General features: G+C 31.2%; 1 protein-coding gene and 1 long non-coding RNA gene across 2 annotated transcripts in view; both read right to left on the bottom strand.

Annotated features, from left to right (window-relative positions):
• Positions 1–907: 907 nt before the first annotated feature.
• On the bottom strand, positions 908–1643 carry LOC111042911. The gene is made up of 3 exons (XR_002605513.1): positions 1507–1643; positions 1285–1403; positions 908–1020 (listed from the first exon to the last, which is right to left on the bottom strand). It is a non-coding gene; the product is annotated as an uncharacterized LOC111042911 (long non-coding RNA).
• A 6275-nt stretch (positions 1644–7918) lies between these two features.
• LOC111042936 overlaps positions 7919–22299 on the bottom strand; it is a 39588-nt gene continuing 25207 nt past the window's right edge. Inside the window, exons 3-15 of the mRNA XM_022327679.1 lie at positions 17366–17498; positions 16955–17091; positions 15736–15857; positions 15434–15578; positions 15076–15188; positions 13457–13682; positions 12680–12796; positions 11502–11677; positions 11164–11297; positions 10772–10911; positions 9728–9954; positions 9395–9605; positions 7919–8664 (exon numbers count right to left, since the gene is read on the bottom strand). Of these exons, the coding sequence (XP_022183371.1) occupies positions 8513–8664; positions 9395–9605; positions 9728–9954; positions 10772–10911; positions 11164–11297; positions 11502–11677; positions 12680–12796; positions 13457–13682; positions 15076–15188; positions 15434–15578; positions 15736–15857; positions 16955–17091; positions 17366–17498 (2033 nt within the window). The 3' untranslated portion in view covers positions 7919–8512. The remainder of the gene's footprint in view (positions 8665–9394; positions 9606–9727; positions 9955–10771; positions 10912–11163; positions 11298–11501; positions 11678–12679; positions 12797–13456; positions 13683–15075; positions 15189–15433; positions 15579–15735; positions 15858–16954; positions 17092–17365; positions 17499–22299) is intronic.

A 22299-nucleotide genomic window follows, 5' to 3' on the forward strand; every position in this document is an offset into this window, starting at 1 on the left:
TAATATGAGTGAAACAGTAACAGATTAAGATAATGATCACTACTGTTTTAAATGATTTTTCTGTCTGTTAAATTATATTTATTTAAAATACTAGACCTCAGGATGACATGGTTTATCTCTCCTCTACTAACTACCCAAACAACAATGCCATTTTATTCAGTTAATGACTTTTTAATTATGGCTGATTTGAACTAGAAGTAGAACAACTTACAACTGAAAGACCTAGATCGTCAATTTCTTATCAAGACATATAAAACAAAAATGTAGGGGGTTATTATTTGTTTGATATTATTAATTATTATAGAATAAGTAATATGTATTGGTAATAAGTAATAACATTTAATTTTCATAAAAAAAAAACCATACAAATGTGTTGAATAGCACAATTTAACTGTTATATAAATTATAAACAAGGAAACAATTATTTAAACACTCACATTCATTGACAGTCTTTCATCCTGTCAAAGATAAAAAATGTCGTTACCCTGTTCTTCCAAATTATCAAGAGTCTTGCATTAAATTTGTATACTTTTTGACCCAACCAATAAAATTAAATTTATTATTGGTATCACAACATCGTTATTTGTGGTGGTTGTATTGACTTGTAACTTGTAAGCTAATAATTGGTACTTAGTTATACGATAAAATATATGCGATTTGTCAATCGTCAATACAACCCCAAATAGATTCTTACTGTATGTCTGTATTACATAAACAATAAAATAACAACATACAATATACATATTAGGTACATAAGTACATAAAAAAATAACAATAGTTATAGACTATAGTTTTTTTATTAGGTACATAATTTAAGAGAAGTACAAATATATTTTGTAAATTATACACATAAACAGGATAATACTTAATTACATTATAAAAAAAAAAATATATTGTTAACGTTTTATTTAAAAACTAAGCTAATTTTGATTAATTATTTATGCATTTTCTGTAGAAAGATTCATTCGATTTTGTAAATGACTTCGATACATAATCCCATCAATCATAATCGATTATTAGCTGCAACATCATTAATCATTGTACTAAATTAAAGTAAACAACAGTGGGGATATAGGGGTGCCCGGGAATTTTCAATGGGGGGGGGAGATGTCATAAGTAACAATCCGGGTTGGGTTTATACCTACTTTAATAGCAACTTAAATTTGCAAAATATCTAACCTAACCTAACCCTCCCCACCTCCCCATTGAAAAATCATGGATACCCCATTGTGAAGAATTCGTTGTTAATATAATGTACAATGTACATGATATTATAATAGGTACCTTTGCATTTTTAAGCGGGTTATTCTGAATTATTCATCATCGTTTTCAATCAAATAACACGAATTTGTATCATCATCTGATGTTAAGTCTATTACTTCAAAATCACTATCGGAGGAATCCTTTCAACAAAATATATAAAATCAATGTATGTGTATACTGTATAGCCATATAAGTAATGTAGAATTCGTAATTACGAGTTGTAGTTCTGCAATATATACGCACCTCTAAACCGCTGGTTTCATCTATCTCTATGTCATTTTCAATTGAATAATATGAATTTATATTATCATCATCTGATGTTAAGTCTATTACATCAAAATCACTATCGGAGGAATCCTTTCAACAAAATATATAAAATCAATGTATGTATATACTGTATAGCCATATAAGTAATGTAGAATTCGTAATTACGAGTTGTAGTTCTGCAATATATACGCACCTCTAAACCGCTGGTTTCATCTATCTCTATGTCATTTTCAATTGAATAATATGAATTTATATTATCATCATCTGATGTTAAGTCTATTACATCAAAATCACTATCGGAGGAATCCTTTCAACAAAATATATAAAATCAATGTATGTATGTATGTAGGAAATACTATGTATGTATGTATGCAGAGCCGGATTTAAGGGGCCCTACAAAAAAGTTTAATTCTAAAGCACGCAAGAAGTCAACTAAAATTTTTTTAGTTGTGAAGACCTTACATCCTTTACCTTACATCGACTCCGGACCCCCTATAACCCTTAATTCGATCCTGTATGTATGTATGTATGTATGTATGTATGTATGTATGTATGTATGTATGTATGTATGTATGTATGTGCGATAGTACATGACCATTCAACCATTGTCTTCAACTAATGTTAAATCTATTATCTCGTTGTGCATGGTGTGAGGAAGGTGTGAGAGATTAATGTTCGAATTTAAAATTTCAATAAAAAATAACATATAATTGTAAGAATGTAAGATGTTCTGAAAAAAGTGATCGAGGAAAATAATGTTCTAAATATAGGTTTATCAGGTTTATGGATAAACTATTATTGCTAAATGTTGTGCAAAATAATTTATGATAAAAATGATATACGCACTGTGTCTCCGTCGTTTATTCCATCATCGGGTAAGATACGATTATCAGTAGTTGTTGTCGGTGCCGCGGCCCCCTCGTTGCCCGACTGATGTGCAATGGCGGGTTCATTCGAATCCCAGACGATAATTTCGGGTCGATTACCCCTAATCTATTAATCACGTTAAAAAAATGTTTTTTTTTTCAGTTTACGTTTATAAATAAAAAATAATAATACACGGAACGTCTTTCCATTTTCATATTTGGGATTACACTAATAAAATGTTTTTATGAATCGCCTGACGCTATTTTAATCATCACTTCGATACCTGTCATTATTGTTAGCACTTTCTAGTTTTACTAACATATCTATACAGGTAACGTGAAATGACTAATATTCTACTTTTCAAAGAATGCACGTATCTAGTGTAAAAAACGCGATTCGAAACTGTACCAAGTCATAAATTATTAAATTAATAACATTATGTAAACGTGTCATCATACGCTTACTTCGCCATGCACGGATTCGCCGATGCGTGCACGATGCACCCGAGGCGGAGGGTTTCGTTCCGGATTTTCCGGGCGATTCGGCAAAGCATTTGGCATCATGAACGATATTACTTCACAATCAGTCATCTTAGATGATGAAGTACCATTTGCATCATCTGCAGAAAAACATTGATATGAATATATAAAACATACAGATTATATCATATAGGTATCTACGTAATTATGATACCTATAATATTACTATAATGCGCCACTCGTGCTTGTGTAGTTGTGACATGTGTATTTGTATATGATCAAAACTCCACACGCTTTTGTGATGAATTAGTTAAAAAAATAGTTCAGCTATCGCACTAAATATTCAATGGATTTAGGTAAATCGATATTTCCGTTATTTTAGGCGACTTAAATCTAAGCTGTTCTTCCGTATAATAACCGCGATAAACTCACAATGAATTGCTCTGATAACAAGCACTAACCGTAATATGACGGTTTCTTACCTGAAAAGGTATATCGGGACCGGTGGAGTACGATTGCACCAATCGGGACAAAAAAACAAAATCCTTCTATATGTTTGCAGAGATTTTCAGATTTTCGAGGTTCGAGCTGTAACTGAGAATTCCTAAACCGTGGTTCAGTAGTGGGATGAAAACATTATTGGTATACATGTGCCTGCATAAGCGCAACTGGGGTTAAAATGCTGGGGGAGGGGGCTACAGCCCACCTAACAAAACTATTAACTTAAAATAACTCATAAGGGGCTTTTATATCCAAATCGATAAAGGATATTTTTTGAGAGGGAGGGGGCTACATCGAAGTCAGAAAGGCTATGCCCTCGAGTTGCACGTACTTGTGACGGTAGATTGTTTCGACTTCTTTTCAACGTGGTCTCCATCGTTGGTCGAAGTTCTTTTACGTTTGTTGACCATGTCACTGGAAACTTGTTAGCTTACGAGAGCGAAAAGCAAACCTTAAATAATTATTAAGTAAATTCACGAGATTTCTATGTGGATGAAAAATTGTTATGAATTACTGTTAGCGATAAACTGTATCGAAGTTCAATTGTTATTTAAATGAAGATTGATCGTCAATCAGTGTCCTTGGTAGCGCAGCTAGCACGGTTCAGTATTTTTTTAATTTTCAGCCACGAAATAAAAAATTGTAGATATGATAGTATTTATATATTATATTACTTTATTTTTGGTCCCCACACGAAAAATTAAATTAAATTAAAATATGTTTACTCGGAATTTTTAAGTAGGAAAACCGGAGTATAAATATTGTTATTTAAACTATATATATTATACGAAAATCTAAAAAGGATGCATGTTTGAAAATTGTACCAGGGTTGATGGATCCAGTGGCGCGGTGAACGGTGATTCCAGAGGCGATTGCCTCTGTGATTTTCCTTAAACAGAGGGGTTTGTGGTAGCTGGTGGGTACCCTAGATGGATTGATCGCAATATCGCATTATATTCTAAGCATAACGTACAAATAATGAAATATTTTGTAATACATATTTTTGGGTATTTTTTTTTGACGTTTTGCGTGGTGCAAATTTCCCCGTCTAAACACAACTTAAAATATAACATTAAAGTTAACATTTTACAATAAATTTCAATATAAAACCAAATCAATCTACGATTTGAGATTTGAATTCTAATACGCGTGACACTATAGGTAGATTATAGACAATAGACATAATAACAATATTATCGTCCTGTTGATGGTTGATTATCAGTGATATAATTTATAATGTTAATACATAGACATTATATAAAAACAACAATGTTGTTTATATATGCCGATGTGTATAATATAATCACTATAGGAACTTTCTTCAAACCACATTAGTTTTGAAGGTAAGCAGTTTAAACTGTGTGCATCGTTTTGACTTTTAAATTTTAAGTTTTTTAGATTTGTATTCAATTATACTACCTATACTAAAGAAATGATGGATGCAAAAAATCCAACCTACACTTATAAATTATAAGTTTATAATAGCTATTATGAAAAGAAATGTTGACAATATAATATTCGATATTTTTGATATTTTTGATATTTTTGAACCGCTTTATGAACAATTTAAGAAACCCTCCTTGTATTGAATGTCCAAGCTTTTTAGCATTGAAAATAATGTCATCAACATAAATCAAAAAACGAACTAAAAAAGTCAAATGTTTTGAAATTCATATCATGCCTTGAAAATGCAAATTCTAATATTTTATGACAGTTTTAACTTTTAATTATATGTAATTATATGTATTATGTATATTGTATACTCAGTAACAATTATTTCAATGGAAAAACTGAAGCTGCTGAAACCCCTCATCATTTCAGTTAGTCTTATGATTATGAATATTGCGCGGTGAGTAACTTCAACCCAACTCACAGTTTATTAATCAAATATTTATCATGGCTATTGAAGCCATACTAACAAAATATGAGTTATTTAACTATATAAATAATACCTAATTTACTAATGGCATATATTATGACTTATGAGGGCGATAATTTCAAAACACATGTCTGGTACTAAGCAGTAGCGCGAGCAAGAATTTTCTATGAAGAGGGATTTAATTTATTTAAGAGTACAGGTAATAAAAAGAGAAAAATTAAATTATAATTTAATCATTATATAGATATAAAAATGTACTTTGAGATTCAATACTTTGATTTTAAACTTCAATTTATTTTCTAAAATAGAAAAATGAATCTAGTTAGCAGTTTTGGGAGGTAAAAAGTACAAGTTTCTAGGACTTTTCTTTATAATTATGAAAACAAATAAAAATTAGGGCAAAACTAAAATTTTAAAGCAAAACAATAGCTCTCAATAAATTTGATTTTCTAATTTTTTTGAACCACAAAATTAATAACGGTAAATACTTTATATTTTTATTAAATGTGTATATTAGCATTTTCTACACACCATACAATTTCAAAATATTTTGACACTTTTTGAACTATTTATAAGCATAAGAAAAGAAGTTTTGACTAGTATTAAAAAAAATATTACTGTCTATAAGAAATTTGAAAAATATGTACAAGTAAGTTCCTCGTAAGTTTTCCTACCATTAACAAAAATAGGTTTATTGGAAGGTCAAATTAATTTTTATGTGTGTCTGAAGTTCAATTTTCTTGACTGTATGATTATCTGCAAATTAACGAATTCCCATCGAACGATTTTCTAATTTTACTGTAATTCAAAAAATAATAACTGGAGATACTTGAAATTTTCACCAAATATTTATTTTATGATTTTCTATACATCATAATATTTTCTTATTATGTTGACTTGTTTTGAGCTATTTATAGACATTTTAGATTAATTTTTTTTTATATATGTCAATATAATAGTATCGTTTGCAAGTTTGAAAATTGTATACAAGTTCTACATACGTTTTTGAGGTTGAAAAATATTAAATAAATACATTTTTATGCATAATATGCATACATGTACACATATAAGCATTTTTTTATAATCATTGATCAAGTTCAAATTTTGACAAAATTCATCAAATTCTCGGAAAGTTGCAAATTATTTTGGTAGTTCAAAATTAATAAAATCGCATTTTCATAGCTTCTCACAAGTAGTTGTATTTATGGATATTTTAAGTTTGAATTTGGATAAAATAAGATATTTAAACGAAGAATAACGATTTTAGTTGTTTCGTGGGTATCATCTTGAAACTTTTAAAGTATATAATTAATAACTATATTATATAGTATACAGTACTATATACACGCAATTTAATTAAACGCAAAAAATCACTTTATCAATTAATAAGGAGTAATATGTCTGTAAGCTTCATTTATTTTACCTCTCTTATACCCATGCGTGACATACTGACATCAGTAGCGAAAAGAACCTAAAATAACCCATAAGCAACCTAAAATTGACACAGAATCCACCCACCCTCCCACTAATAATTTATAATAAACACAAGTACTATTAGCATTGCTATTACCTATTGCCTACGACCATTATTATTTAGTTTTGTTTTTTTACATCCATATTGAGCACCCACCCACCCCTAAATATTAAAAATATCGAGAAGCAATTGTTTCTCAAAGACCATGTTCGTTTCGCCACTGCGTGACATAGACTAAAATCATTGAAGCAAAAATTGTTTGTTTTGTTTTTCAGTAAGTAATCTTTGATTAAAATCACTTACCACAAAAACAGGAGGAATTATGTTTTGAGGGGTTTTATATATATAATTATTCTCTATCTATCTATATTTAAATATGTAAATATTAAATATTTGAATGTAACCCTATTTTGATTTACAAAAAAAAAAAAAATACAAATATTTTTAAATTTAAATCATGAATAAAATACTAAACTGATATGTCGAACCCTCAACAATATTATCATCAATAGTGTTTGTAATTGGTAATTTTAATCTAAGATAATTAAAAAACCATAAACAAAGGATTTTGATTTAATGCGGATTTGTCTTGACTAGGAGATAAGTGATATAATAAATAGACTCTTGTCCTATATTCCTATTATTATTCATTCCTATTTAAATTAAAATTTATTAGGTTGTCAACCTAACGGCCTAATGTCCGATGGACTATAGGAGATTTGGTTCAATGGTTGGTTTCAATAAATGAATACAGTTTTTGTATATTTCTATAATATTTGTCTATATTATAAAATATATTTAAAAAAAAATACATGATACAATTAAACGTGCCTATAAATATTTAATTTCTACGTTTTTATATAAATTAATAAAACTAGTTGTTTAAATTAAATTAAATTAACTATAAAATATTTGCCTATCTAGACGTTAATTTTTTTTTGAATATAAATTAAGTATAATATCTATTCTTTGTTTATGAAAATTGGTTAAATTAATTTGAAAATGCATAATATTAGGCTTTGTAGAGAGCGCCTAGATTGAGACATAAATATAATCTTATTTATTTTTACAATTAAAATGAAGTGATACTCATCAAGAAGAGGAAAAACTTAATTCAAATTTAATTTCCTAATGTTTTCCTAAATGTATTTAACTTTATTATCAATTGTTTTATAATAAAATCAAGTTTTTCATCTTCATGACAAGTATACTTTACACACATATAGTAAATATATAGTATCATGCACGTGCATTGTGCATGTAAGTATGACGTTCAAATACACAATTATTTTATAACGACGATACTAATAATTGTATTGGGAAATAAAAATTACGGATATGATATAATATAAAATATTTACTGTATGGAAATGCGCGAAATTCCAATAGGCACAAAATCAAACTTAAATTATTCAAATTATATAATATAGGACTAATCCTGTTTTATATACAAAAATGTTAAGTTTATCGCCAGGGGCGATAACATTTACATTAGTTTTTTATAAATTCGATTTCAGTAGTAGGTTTGTGATAGGTACATTATTTTTACTGTTCCTATCGATATGAGCGATGGTAAAAATGATTGTGCAGTATTTCCTAAATATAGGAAATTAATTTGGCGGGATATTACATATTTTACTTATTACACGTTTTGGACGTACAATATAATATTGTCGTTTTATTATTAATATTTTATTTTTGTTTGTTGGTTTTAATTTGAGTATATATTATCAACCATGGCTTATTGACAAGAGTAGGCAATGTTTTTAGTGGACACATTTTCTATGCCATCATTTTTCTTGGAGTCATCCATTTCTTCATGTAGTAACAGAATACTGTGCTCACGTAAATCAATATGAGCAGCATACACGTGATGCCCAATGCGAGTACGGACGTTTTGGTCGGACACGGTTCCACAATAGTGATTGTCTTGTCTGTAAAATAAAATATGTCCAAATGAGTCAGTAGAGTAATCAGTATTTGTTTAAGCGAAGATTATGTACATACTGTTACAGCACAGAATAGTTAACATTTCACCTATTGATTATAGTGCAAAAACCTATTACGTTGGTACATGCGGATTCGAAATTAGAAAAATACTACCAATCGTTGGTATTGAAAATGATCACACGAAAAATGACGTCTACCACAAATCAATAACAAACAATTTTATTATTGATTAATTTGATATTTGGCAAGACCCCTGCAGTGGGTAGGCGAAGAGTTCATGATATCGAGTTTGAGAATGTAAACTCGTAATGGAAAACAACATGATGTAATGGACTGGTAGATCAAAACGTGATGCGATATCGATGATCGTTTTATAGTTTATATGTTTATTCTTCAAAAGCGAAAACTATGTGATGCATCAATCCATCAATGTCTATTGTAATATAATAGGTATTATATGATGAATATTAGTGATGGAACAATGTGCTTCTCGATGCGATCGTTGTAAGAAAAGTAAAACGTTAAACAAAAATTCGTCAACTATTGATGGTTTGGTATCTAGGCACCACAACAATTTAAAAAAAAATTGTCAATTTGTGTCACTCGGCGTACCTGTTAGGTGACTATAGCCTATTACGGATATTATGTATAATGAAGATGCATATAGACACGAAACCTATTTGTCTATATTATTGTTATATAATTATTATTTACCTTTGCTGAAATCTGTGTACTGCGGCTCGTTGCTCTTCAAGAACTGCGATTGTTTTTCATCACCAAAGTCCAACACCAGTATTTCCTGACTGATCTGCGTCATGTCTTCACTGTTTTCGGCAGTGTCATTGTTGCTGGGCTGCGCTCCAGACACCGACCTCCTGCGCCGTCCCCAGGACTCGACGGAATCTCGGCCCCATTCGCAAACAGCCTGATGATGGAAAAACCGGAAACAAAAAACGATTTGTCGGTATTATTATTGTTGTTGATGTTATTATTATTCATCATCATTTATAAAAATATTGCTGTAGCGGCGGAAAGCGTAATCATTACCGGTTCGCAAGGGCCCAGACAGTATTTAACGTTGCACTGGAATATCACACCGTACGACTCCGTGAACCGGAACGCTTCGTAGACGGACTGCAGTGCGTTGCCTTCGGGCGAGAAACCGGGGAATATGGTCGGGTCCACCGGACACCCTTCATCATCGATGATCTGGAACGTGCTCTTCGAATCCTTGGCCATGGCCACGCAACTCCTCGCGAATATACCGTACGGCGCTACATTGGCGGAAAAACACGCGGAAAGGTCATAAAAACGGCGTGCAGACATGGTTGTTTACGACATATTATTATTATAATAATATACCGTATGCACGTGGAATATAGACCGAGAGTTAGTGGAATTTAGAGTTGAGAGGGATTGTCTTTATTATTTTTTTTACAATACTTTTAAATTAGTGAAAAAAATTGCATACAAATAAAATACACCGTCTAATCTATATTTTATGATATGTTTTTGTTGGTTTTATCATATTTTAACAATAATGTTACCTACCTATTAAATATTGCGTAACAAATAATAGGGGAATCATTAACCATAATAATATGTTATAATAGTGTTAGAAATTATCTAACATTATTATACATTATACCTACCTAGTGCAAGTGCCCACAGCTAATACAAAAATTCAATAATGTGTTAACATTTTTTATTGTTATTGTATAGCTAGTTTAAATAAAATAAAATGTTTTTATTTTTGGGACGACAAGGGTTGATAAATTAATAATTATCGATTACAAATAATAGATCAAAATAGAATCTAATTTACGAATCGTTTTAAAATAATAACAAATAAGTTCAATACTATTCAAGATTATAAGCTATAAAATAATAATACTCGTTGAACAGGATCATTTGAAAGAAATAATTGTGAACTTTAAAGGGGTTAAGACCCTTAAGCCCTCACCCGGTCAACCACAATCGTTGCATATACCACGTGTACCACGATTGTATGATAAAAAAACGAATTTCTCGTCCCAAACTTAGATGTTAGACACCGGTGTACCGGGCTTAACATCTAGTTTGTATACTCACTGTCTTCGGGGATTTCGATCCTGAACGTCAGCTTGTCGCCGATTCGAACCGTCTCCACTTCCCTTGCTCGGGAGTCCAAGATCCTGATCCTCGGTGGTGGTGCTTCTGGTGCTGAAGTAATGCTTATCATCTCCGGATCCCTGTTAAGCGTTTGACAAGTTTTAGTCTTAATTAGATTATACATTCGTAATTGTTGGTCAACTAAGAGTGCCCGGCGGCTCACTCAAATTACAATATATCTGGCAACGATACCCACACAACTTTAAGTGTATAGGTAACATATATTATAGAAGATACAGTCCCGGTAAATAATTATAGGAACGTGTCATTTGTGGTTGTATGAAAAAAATATAGGTGATAAACATTTTAGTAGCTACTAGTCAAATTTTCACCTGATTGGCATCATTCCGAATGTGATGTTCTTTGAAGACATGTCGTACGTGCACTTGACTTTGTAGATTTTGTCAGCTTTCGTCATAACAACGCTGTGGTGTTGGAGGACCACTGTATTGGAAAACACTCCGGTCTGAAAAAAAGGTATTTTTTATCCAGGTTTAAACCATGCTGTTTTAATGAAGATAGTTCAATAAACCGGATTTCCGAACATTCGCCATTTTTTTTTGGTGTAACTAATAAATCTTATCTAGACTTAGAAAATCCTCAACTTATTACGCGACTAATCTCCCATTAAAACTGTTTCATGTTCCAGTATTAGGTTTAAATTACTTACCACCGACTGAGTATTACAGTCTTGACCAGCCATTGTTAGATCCAATCGGAATTGGTCGCTGTTGAGCACGTCTATGTTGCATGTCTCTGATCTTCCGAGCGCGTATATTCTACCGTTGAATGGTTTGTTCGTGCGTACTTGAACAGCTATCTTGGTATCCTTGCAATGCACGGACACTGAATATAAGAAAAATTAAATTATAAGATCACGAATTGTATTTTATTTTATAAAAGTATTTATGGGTTTTTTTTTTGTTATTTCGTTTGTCGATTACAGCAGTTACAAATTACGATGCGAAATGATGAAATCATAAATTTGACTCAACTTAATTTTATTATATTATTATAGACACATCCGATAACCACTTCATGTGTAACGATTAATTAATACCTTGAAACCATGTTTTTGTAACGTAAGTATTAAGTATATTTAAAGTCACGTATATGAATGAGTGTGCTAAATATTTGAAAAGATCTTTACAATAAATAAAATTCCTAATTTCTACTCAATTATATAAACCTCACGGAAAAATAAAAATATAGGTACCTACCTATAGGTTATATCAAAATTGTGTAACGACTAATTAGATAAAGAAAAATATTTAATTTAGTAATTTTAATCTCATATTTTATTCGTCATCTCTTGATGATCAATTTACATGATAAAAATATATGGACAAAAAAAAATCAAAACTGTCTAAATTCAAGATTACTATTTTGCATGTTTTAGACGTTGTAGTTATTAATGCATATATAATCGCATGTAACTAGTATTTTTTAAATTAGTTTTTTATGTTTTTATTGACATTTTTTTATTGGAAGGGGAATGATTGATTTTGCGTTTTACGCCAATTTAATTTGAATACAATTACACTGAATTTGAAAATTTTACAAAAAAAGTTTCATTTTTCAGAAATTCCATTCAATAAAGTATATTTTCATGAAGCCTATGCATTATGCATATATTTTTAACATAATTTAAATATTTTGTAATCGTTGGTACATTATTTCTATAGTTTTTTACTCCATTAAATACTCAGGCTTAATAATAGGTATATACAGCCCCAATAGAATATTTGTTGGTAACTATATTATAATAACTATTGATTGCCATGAGCTCATATGCTGATATGCGTACAAATTAGTTGTTTAAATATAATATAATATATAAGCACTGACCATCGTAACACGTTCCGGTCTTGTCACAGTTCAGATCAGTTCTAGTCAAGTTCAGCGACGGATCGTCGGTGCTCTCGAACACGACCGGCAGCTGTTCGTGAGGTGGCGTCGTGGATTCTGCAAAACAAAACGCGTCCGGGTCAGATTGTTTTATTATTATTTACTATTATTATGAAATAGGTGTGTATAATAAATTATTGTGATGACGACGACCTCACGTGCGTTAAGCGCACGTCATTCACTTTGTCCGCTCTACATGTATACATAATTAATAATTTAATATATTAATATTTAATGTAGGTATGTAATAATATACGTTTAAGTTTATTATATGCAATATATAGGTATTATTATATACATGTAGTACCTCCTATTTACTATTCACTGTAAGTAATGCTCACCGCACTTTTTTCTCAAATAATAAAGTCAATCAAAATCTGATTTTTGGATTTTTTAAATATATATTTTAATACTTAATGTTTTCTGTGCCGTTTAAGGAGCGTCCTTATCTCAAGTGTGGTGCGAAAATATTATCTTTAAGTGTACTTAAAAATACCAAAAATCTGATTTTGAATAACTGCATCATTAAAGAATAAACGTGGGTGGGCATGGTTGGTGAATCACCCTATTTATGTATGTATACATACAGAGTCGAGGGTGGGAAGTATAAGGGTTTAACATATATAGACACATTGTACGGTAAGAGCGACACGGTGGTCCGTGGCCATCACCTGCCACCACACAAGCGCGGACAATTGAAGTCAAAAACCAACTCACTCTCGCAGTAGTTTTCGTAGTAATTGCCGATCTTTTGCCCGTCGTCGATCAGTGGTCGTTCGGCGTTCAAGTACGTACTGGGTCCATCTGGCAGCGTCTTGTGGTCCAAGTGGAACAGTTCGCAGTTGTACGCCGTGCCCACTGGCGGTCCTTTGAAGATGAACGACCGGCAGAGGAACTCGTTCTCGATTTCGCAAGCCAACCGACACGCCGACTCGCTGGTCACCTGGGAAAATGGAAATAATATTCGGTTTACTCGAGTTTTCACGGACGAATATGACTTGAACTTATTTTTTATATTATTATTATTATCAATATTTTTTTGTTGTTATTTGGAGTTCCGTAATAATATTTTCGGTCACCGGTCCCGATGATGACTAAACCTATATGGCTATATATATATACCTAGTATACAATATATTATATTATAAACTACCAGCAGTGACGTATCTAAAACTTGCTCAGCAACCAGGGGAGTCATTAAAGTATTTAAAGTTTTGATAGGGGCTCCACATTGATATTTATCAACTTCTTGAATTTTTTTTAAATAGTTATATACATTTTAGATTCTGAGCTGAGCGATGAATATGCCTATTTGTTTTTAATGACTTGTATTTGTTTAAATATTAATTTTTTTTGTGTCTGAAGACTCTTGTAATATTAGAAAAGATGCTCTGATCTTTAATTTTTTTTTGAGGTTATTGGTAGCAAATTGAATCTAGTTCGTACTTAGGAGAAGGAGGTAAAAAGCAGAAATTTCCCAGTACCCACTTATAAAAATAATGAGGAGAAACAAAAAAAAAAATTGGAATATATACGAAAAACCGCCTTTTGATTAAATCGATTTTTTTTTTTGACAAATAAATGTATAATGTACAGTAAGTATTATACTGTTTAATTTTCTGTCTTCGGACCACTTTCCTTATGTAAATTGAGTTAAACTATATATTATGTTGTCAATAATTAAAAACGATAAGTATATAGAAACTAGGATGGAGGGTGGAAAAATAAAATAAAAATAGCACCAGGTGCAGAATGTCAAAATGCCAAACGTGGCTCTGGGTTTTTCATGTGTTCAAACGCAATTGGTCTTAATTTTAATTACTATGACAAGCTCCGATTAGTTACCTTTTTTTGACATTCAATATCGATACTTGAAATACAATTAATAATATTTAATACACTTTATACATACGTCATATACGTGAAGGTTATTATACCTATTACCTACACTTATAGCTTTGTTCCTATCTCTGTTCGCTTATTGTTTTAAGTATTCTAAACGATCGGCATTCTACACGCCATGATATAATAATATAATATATTCAGTTGACCTTTGCTTATTCTACACGATGTTTTTAATACACTCGGTAACCGGTTAACTATTCATGAACAGTACCTATAGGTACCTACACCATATACACGTACGAGCAGACAATGTGCCCTATGTAAAAAAACTGCGCAAGTCCCGGACATATCTCCGTGTATAACAGGTATGTGGTATAGGTAGGTATCTACTTTGAAAGTTGCAAATTGTTACAATACACACAAGTTCCTTGCGCAGTCTTGTCCGTGTCTGTGCGTGTGTATTATACGGTCGCATTAGCATTAAATGTTACCTGTAGTTCCTTGTCGTTGTAGTAATGCAACGAGGCGTACTGTGCCACTTTGTCGTCGGCCACTCCGATCCTGGGCACTTGGAACACGCGATTTCCTTTGCAAGCTTGATTGCCTGGAAACAAAAGTAATAAACCCATACTTTCAATATTATGCAGTGATAACGATGATATAAAATATGACATAACAAAAGATGTCGACTGTACCTATAATATGTATTGTATTTTTCGACTATGCAAACTAATGCCGTATGGTCGAATATTATTTTATTACATTGAAATTGTTATTGTTTGATAGAAAATTAAACATATCAATGATAAACCAGCTCGAGAGGTCATATTTTATCGTAAGTCAAATTACCTTTGATGCAGAGATTTTCAAAGTAATCGACACCCTGAGCTTCTACAAACTGCACGTACTGGCCAGTGGTTCTCCTGTCCGAATCGCTCAAATGACACTGGAGTGTTACGTAATTGTACTCCACGGAACGGCAGGTGAAACGGTGCTATGGGAATAAATCGTTTGTAAGTGTATTATTTTCGTCATCAAACTATGGTTTTATTCTAAAATTAGTCGGTAACCTTTAAATTTATATTTTTTAACATATTGGAAAAAGTGGTTTTTAATTGAGTTTAATAGTCATAATTATTATCAATAATTACCTCGTTCAAGCAGGCGGCTAGACACGCTTCTTTCGTCGACGTGTAGATCAACGCGTTATCTAGTCCCCGAATCATTTTGTTCGGTACTCTTTCAAAGGACCATGGCCTCAGACATACATTATCTAAACAATACGAATTCGGTACTTAAATCGTGACATAAAAATAAGGTATTTTAAGTAAACATACATTTGAATATGATATATCTAAGGATCTACAGCAGAGAAAACTCGAATCAAGCATTAGTATACATTTTATGTCTTAGTTTTTCTAAACATTATAATACAATATCATTATTATGTCGATATAAAAATATTTATTTTTATATTATTATACTGACGTGGTAGGTATACCTACGTCCTTCCATGTGCTATTTAAATAATCTAATTTACAGCCGTTATACGACAATGTACTTCGTGCAAAGACAAGTACAACCATATATAGCGGTAGGTAGGTAGGCAGGTAGGTAGGTTCTTTAAATGTTCATTATTATAATGTCACGCTACGCTAAATCTGATCACAACACAAAAACAACTAACGGACACTATTTTCTTAAGAACGGGAGGTTTTTTGCTCTAGCTAAACGACTATATAAGCACTCGGCGTTAAGATGGCAGATATTAGATATAATATAATAATATATATTACACGGTCCTAGTTAGAAGTTTTATAATAGTGTGCTATAGTCAGTAGGTAGTAGGTACTTCAGCAGTTAGCATAGTTAGCAGCGCCTGTATGGTTATCCTACACAGCAATATAACTCTTTATCGCATTCAATGGTGATACATACTTAGCTATACATTGGCAGACCTAGATAATATTACAGGTACATATTATTATTATAATGTGGGTACTAATACACGTCTGTATATGCAATACGAGTGTAAAATGTATACGGATAAATCACTGTTAATAATTAACGGTCGTGATCGAAAATCCCAACAACGGTGGTACACCGAGGAGGTGGATGAAATGGACACGAAACCCATAGAAGTTCGCCGCGTGCTATGAAATTCCAGAGTTAACGGTATACCGATACGTATAGTTTCAGGCAGCAGGAACGTTGTAATAAACAACGATAATAATATAGAACGATGATGTGGAGTGCGTGATAGGTGTACATAGGTACTATATTACTATGTATATTTTAAACCGTGGTCTAACTTAATATAGGTTAAAAAAATTCATCTAGACATTAAGATGATTTTTAATATATACTAACCCGATCGTATTTGCATTTTCACCATGTAATACAAGTTGACGGACCGCTGAGGGGTTGCCGCTGGATTATTAGCAGTTGTCTCATTCTGTAATTGGCAAATAGTTTCTTGAATGGGCGTCAACGGGTTTAAAACGAAACTGAAATTAAATCAAATCGATATTTTATTCAAAAATTTCAAGTTTAAAAACCAATTAAAGTAGATCCATTATATTACAGCAGAAATACCTAATAGTAAAAACCTCTGGTTGAAACATTAAACAACTAACAGAATATTAACAATTTAAAATGTTGAAAATAAAAATATTTTGAATAATTTTTGTAATTAATTGTATTATAAAACAACTATTATTTTAAAATGAGTTTATTTTAAACCCTTAAATATTTTTTCTTGTAAGTACTCAATTATTTTACCTAAATGAAGCTGCTTGACACTCTGGCTCTTCTCGACACCATCCCTGGCACTCATACAGCGTCAAGTTTTTTACTGTATAATATGTCGTGCCTTTGTACTCTAATTCCGTGAGTTTTTCAAAAGCAGTTCGACCTAGATATGAAATAAAAATTATTAGTTAAATATAATATCAAAAAAAAAATTTTTTCTATTGATGAATAGCCAGGTCACAGATGACTCGGAGAAAAAATATAAATCGTTTTTTTTCTGATTACTTCATTGTCAGAATCTGGATTGTAATTATTATATTAATCTTTCATATTGTAATGGGAATGAAAAATATTAATACTATATGTATCAATTTATAACAGTCAAGCCAGGTAAAATTATAATTATATTCTTAATTCTCATACAGACCATGCTCTCTCTTGTATTGGAAACGGAGAAAGTAATAAATATGTATTAATTTATGTCCAGAAAATTTATAGACCGAATATGGTGTGTCGAAGAAACGACGTTAATAACCTATAACCTAATTATTTTTGTCCTGCCATCACGGCTTGAGCGAAAAGAGAAGATGTCCCCCATTATAATACAGGTACTTAGGTATTTCAAGAGTGCTGCCTGATATCAATTGACGTACACAGACAAATTGGTTTATGCATCTTGGGCAGCCAAATGACACCCCGCGATGTGAAAATTATCCATTTCCTATTCGTAACGAGAATTGGGTTGGTGATATCGATTGTTGCACCTCGACACTTTTGACCCGGAATTCAACGATCGACTATAGTAGATAATACACATATAATACCTAAACATCATAACATTCATAGAAGCTTGTCGAACTGCACCCCTACTTACACCTGTGCCTAAATGTTAGAATTGCACTTCGATTCAAAAAAGGTAAAATAAACTCGCCAGCTAATCAAATGACTCTTTTGTTATAAATGTGGCTGGGATCTGACCAAAACGAATGCAAACACGTCGAAAAGTTGGTCATCTTCCTAATTTAATCGGCGTATGTACACTCAATTATTGTAATGAAAACAACACAATTTAGATATTAAAAATGTACATTATTCTTCCGAATATTCTTTACTAAATTAGTTTTATGTGATGACCAGAACGATTGTAATTCGACAAAAATAAGTGCAACATTACCAATTCATATACCTAGGTACACGGTAGAGGATTTTATTGAGTCCTCGAGTCAATCCTTTTAATGTTATTTCACCACGGCATATGTACCTACAGATAGTTTTAAAACGATTACGCTAATTTCAAATCATGATTAACGGAACCAGGAATTTACGGATATAACTTTCCGAACAATCCATCGTATTGCCATCGATCGTTTTTAAATTTACTTGGGCACAATTGATAGTGTATATACATTTTTATGGGTTTAAGCTTAAATCTGACATCCATTCAAAATGTTTAATAATAATTTATAAGGAATTGACATGTTGCATTATTTATATTGTATAATATTTTAATGATTATTGCATTTTAATTTTAATATTTAGACATCAGTACCTGATTTATTATTTTATATAATATATATATTATACATTACTTTTTAAACATTTAGATTGTAGGTACATTTTGGGTTTACCTATTACTGTATCTATTTTTTTTATGTATCTAGACGTGTGAACTTATTTTCAATAATTGAAACCTACGTTTGATATTCCATCATTAATTGCCTGCAATGTGTATATATAAATTAACAATTATAAAATTGCGTATAAGTAAATATTTGGGATGGCCGCATGAGAAAATTGGTAGGTTGGTGCGATCAATGGAATCGGTGTGTCGTGTTAACTGGCTGTAAGTACCTATACTGCGCTATTGCGTTTTATCGTCATTATTTCTTACTCCGCGACCGACGACGAATCGCGGATACGTATACGGCGGTCTATGACCGTGGACTGGTAGTTTTAATTGTACCATAGTAATTGGACATGGATAATAATGGTAAATCACTAAAGTCATTGCATATACAGTAGAGGCGGCGTGTAAGTATAGGAAGACGATCGACGGATTGCGTCATAAAAAAAAAATAAAATAAAAAAATGTAAACACCAAAAATTAGATTTGCTTTCCGCAAGTGTGATCCCCCGACGTGTGCATCCTGAATAGATTCGGATGAACAAATCGTTTTTTTTCCACATTAAAAAATCGGTTACACTTCTCGGTGTGAATACACTATGCTGACTTTAAAGCGCGATCGCTTTAGACAATAATATTATATATAGTTTATATATCTATATACATAATAGTATATTTTACATTGAAGTGTTTATTTAATGTAATAGCTGATAGATATAATAATATTACCAACAACATGTTTCGAGTTCGTCATCCTCCTATCAGAATTCTGCTGTGTCTTTGCATTACGTTGATCATATTCGATATTTTAATAAACAAAATAATAAGTATTGTATTAATTATAAAAATGTGGGTTGGATATGTATCATTTAAAAAAATCTTATAATAAACGCTCTGATTTTTTGATTTAGTAAATAATAAATATGTATTTTTAAATGTATATTAAGAGTTAAGACTAGACTAAAACAACTGTTAATTATGTTAACTTTTATCACACTATTATAGTAAAACTGAATACTACTTTAAATTATATGCCGATTTAAACTAAAAATGTTTTTATTTTATTTTAAAATTCCATTGTAGATATTTCACGATATGATCGTCTTTCGTGTGAAGAGAAAACAAACGTAAAACAATAACAATACTGCAAAATAGTGAATTGGACAGTCTATTTTTTTTATTTTACAATGTAAGATGAAAATAATATAATAGATTATTATAAGAGAAATCAATACTATGACTATGTAGTATATAATATTATTATATATCTATACAGTATATACATTATACCTACGGGCTACGAGTACACACGCGGCCATTTGGTAATTATTTTCGATTTTTAACATAATATTGATATCATTTATTTGTTTAAATTTTATTTTAGACACATATGGTATATTATTGCAATAACTGTTCGTATGTATAAATTTATTTGTCCGATAGCGGTATACATATTATTGTGTATTGTATCACATTGTCTACCCTGACAAAAGCGTTAAGAAAAACTAAATTCGAGGCGTTGACATTATAAATTCCTAAAAGAATATTATGTTGTTTCCATAAAAAAAGTAAATAATAATAGTAATGTATATATAGTGAATACAAATAATAAGCGTTTATTTCTGAACCATGTATAATAACAATACAATTAATAGGTTTTTTGAATTTCACTACATGTGGCAAATATAATATAACTGTAGGTGGGTACACATCAAAGAAAATTGGCTATCCTCGTCATCTACGGAGACTATAAATTATACCCAGATGTTCTGAAAAAACAGACATTCGAGTACCACATACATAATAAAAGAAATATTAGTACAATGTTTTCAATTTTCCATAATATATACATATTTATATTTATTATATCTTTATATTATTATTATTAATTTCACTGTACTCATTGTAGGTATATTATTCGGTATTTGTGTACGTATGAATTCAGCATGCAACGTGTGTACTAACTTCGGTTCCCTGTGTGACAATTGACAAAATAAGATAAATCGTTCAGGGGGTTTCAGGATTTAGTTAAATTTATTAGTTGACGAAGACGACAATAATATTATTACTGGAATCCGAATGCGGTTACTATGAATGGCTTAGAAAAGTTGGAAATAGTTGGAAACTTAACTTCTTTAAATTAACAAAATTAAATTAACCATGTTATGTCGATTAAAATATAAAAATTCTTAGATATATGTAGATACTGAAATTTAAATTGTGTCCATAACATTTCCTGTTTTATTTGACCATATCATACAAATAAGTTTTATCATCAGGTTACTTATTAGATCCTATAATGTCCTTTACATAAGTACAAAATACAATTATGTAAATTTTATAAACAGGAAATTGATGTACGAACAATACAATCTAACTGTCATTTTTATTATCCGAGTAGTGAATTTAAAAAAAATAAGAAAATTGGTATAATTTTTATAAAATGTAACTGTCAGTTTCGTTCGAACTGATAGGATGCTGACTAATAAGTCATTTTGCACATAACGTATTTTGTTCTGCCGTTCTGGCAATTATAATTATTTAACAAATGTTGAGACCAAGTGAGTATATTATATTGTAGAGATTCACCGAGTCGAATCGAACCGTGATGACACCGCGGCAATGCCATACTGGGAGGAACCAAAAAAATATTTGAAAAACAAGTGCTGGTTTAAAGGAAACGAATAATAAACAAGCAATTAATCAACCCTTCAGAGTATGATTTGTATTAACATGCACCAGTGGATAAATACTATATGGAGGAGAGTTCGATTACCTCGTCCGACGACGTGTTTTTTCGTTGACTCGTCTGCTCTGCAAAATACATTCAATGAAGTGTATGCGATGTGCAGAATGAAAAAAATGTGTGTATAGGTGCGTTCTCGAATCCGATATTTTGCTGATCACTAAAGCTTGCACAATATTATATAACTACCAATATCGTAACACTACGATGATATAGAAACACGAATAATTTGGTATAGTTTGAAGGACTATATAAATATAATACAATATTGATCTGCTTCAGCTGGAACCAAAGAATATTATGCGTACCGCGGTTATATTATGCTTTGTTCTTTGGCCAATGTACTCTAGGTAGGTACATCAACGTCATTCGGACACGGCTGGTGTCAGTGGTGGTTGTTACATTATATTATATACAGACTATAAAAACGAAAGAAAATGAAAAATATAAAACGCTGGGTAACGTCGCCGTGAACATTTTTTTTCGGTAAAAAATCATCTTCCATTTTTATTTTACGAGGGCGGATGTATAGAAGTCGACGTAAGTACCTCTGTGGCTCTGTTTAATATTTATACTCGAGTTGATAACGCAGAG

This window comes from Myzus persicae, unplaced genomic scaffold, assembly GCF_001856785.1.
Source record: "Myzus persicae strain clone G006 unplaced genomic scaffold, MPER_G0061.0, whole genome shotgun sequence".
Lineage (NCBI taxonomy): Eukaryota > Metazoa > Arthropoda > Insecta > Hemiptera > Aphididae > Myzus > Myzus persicae.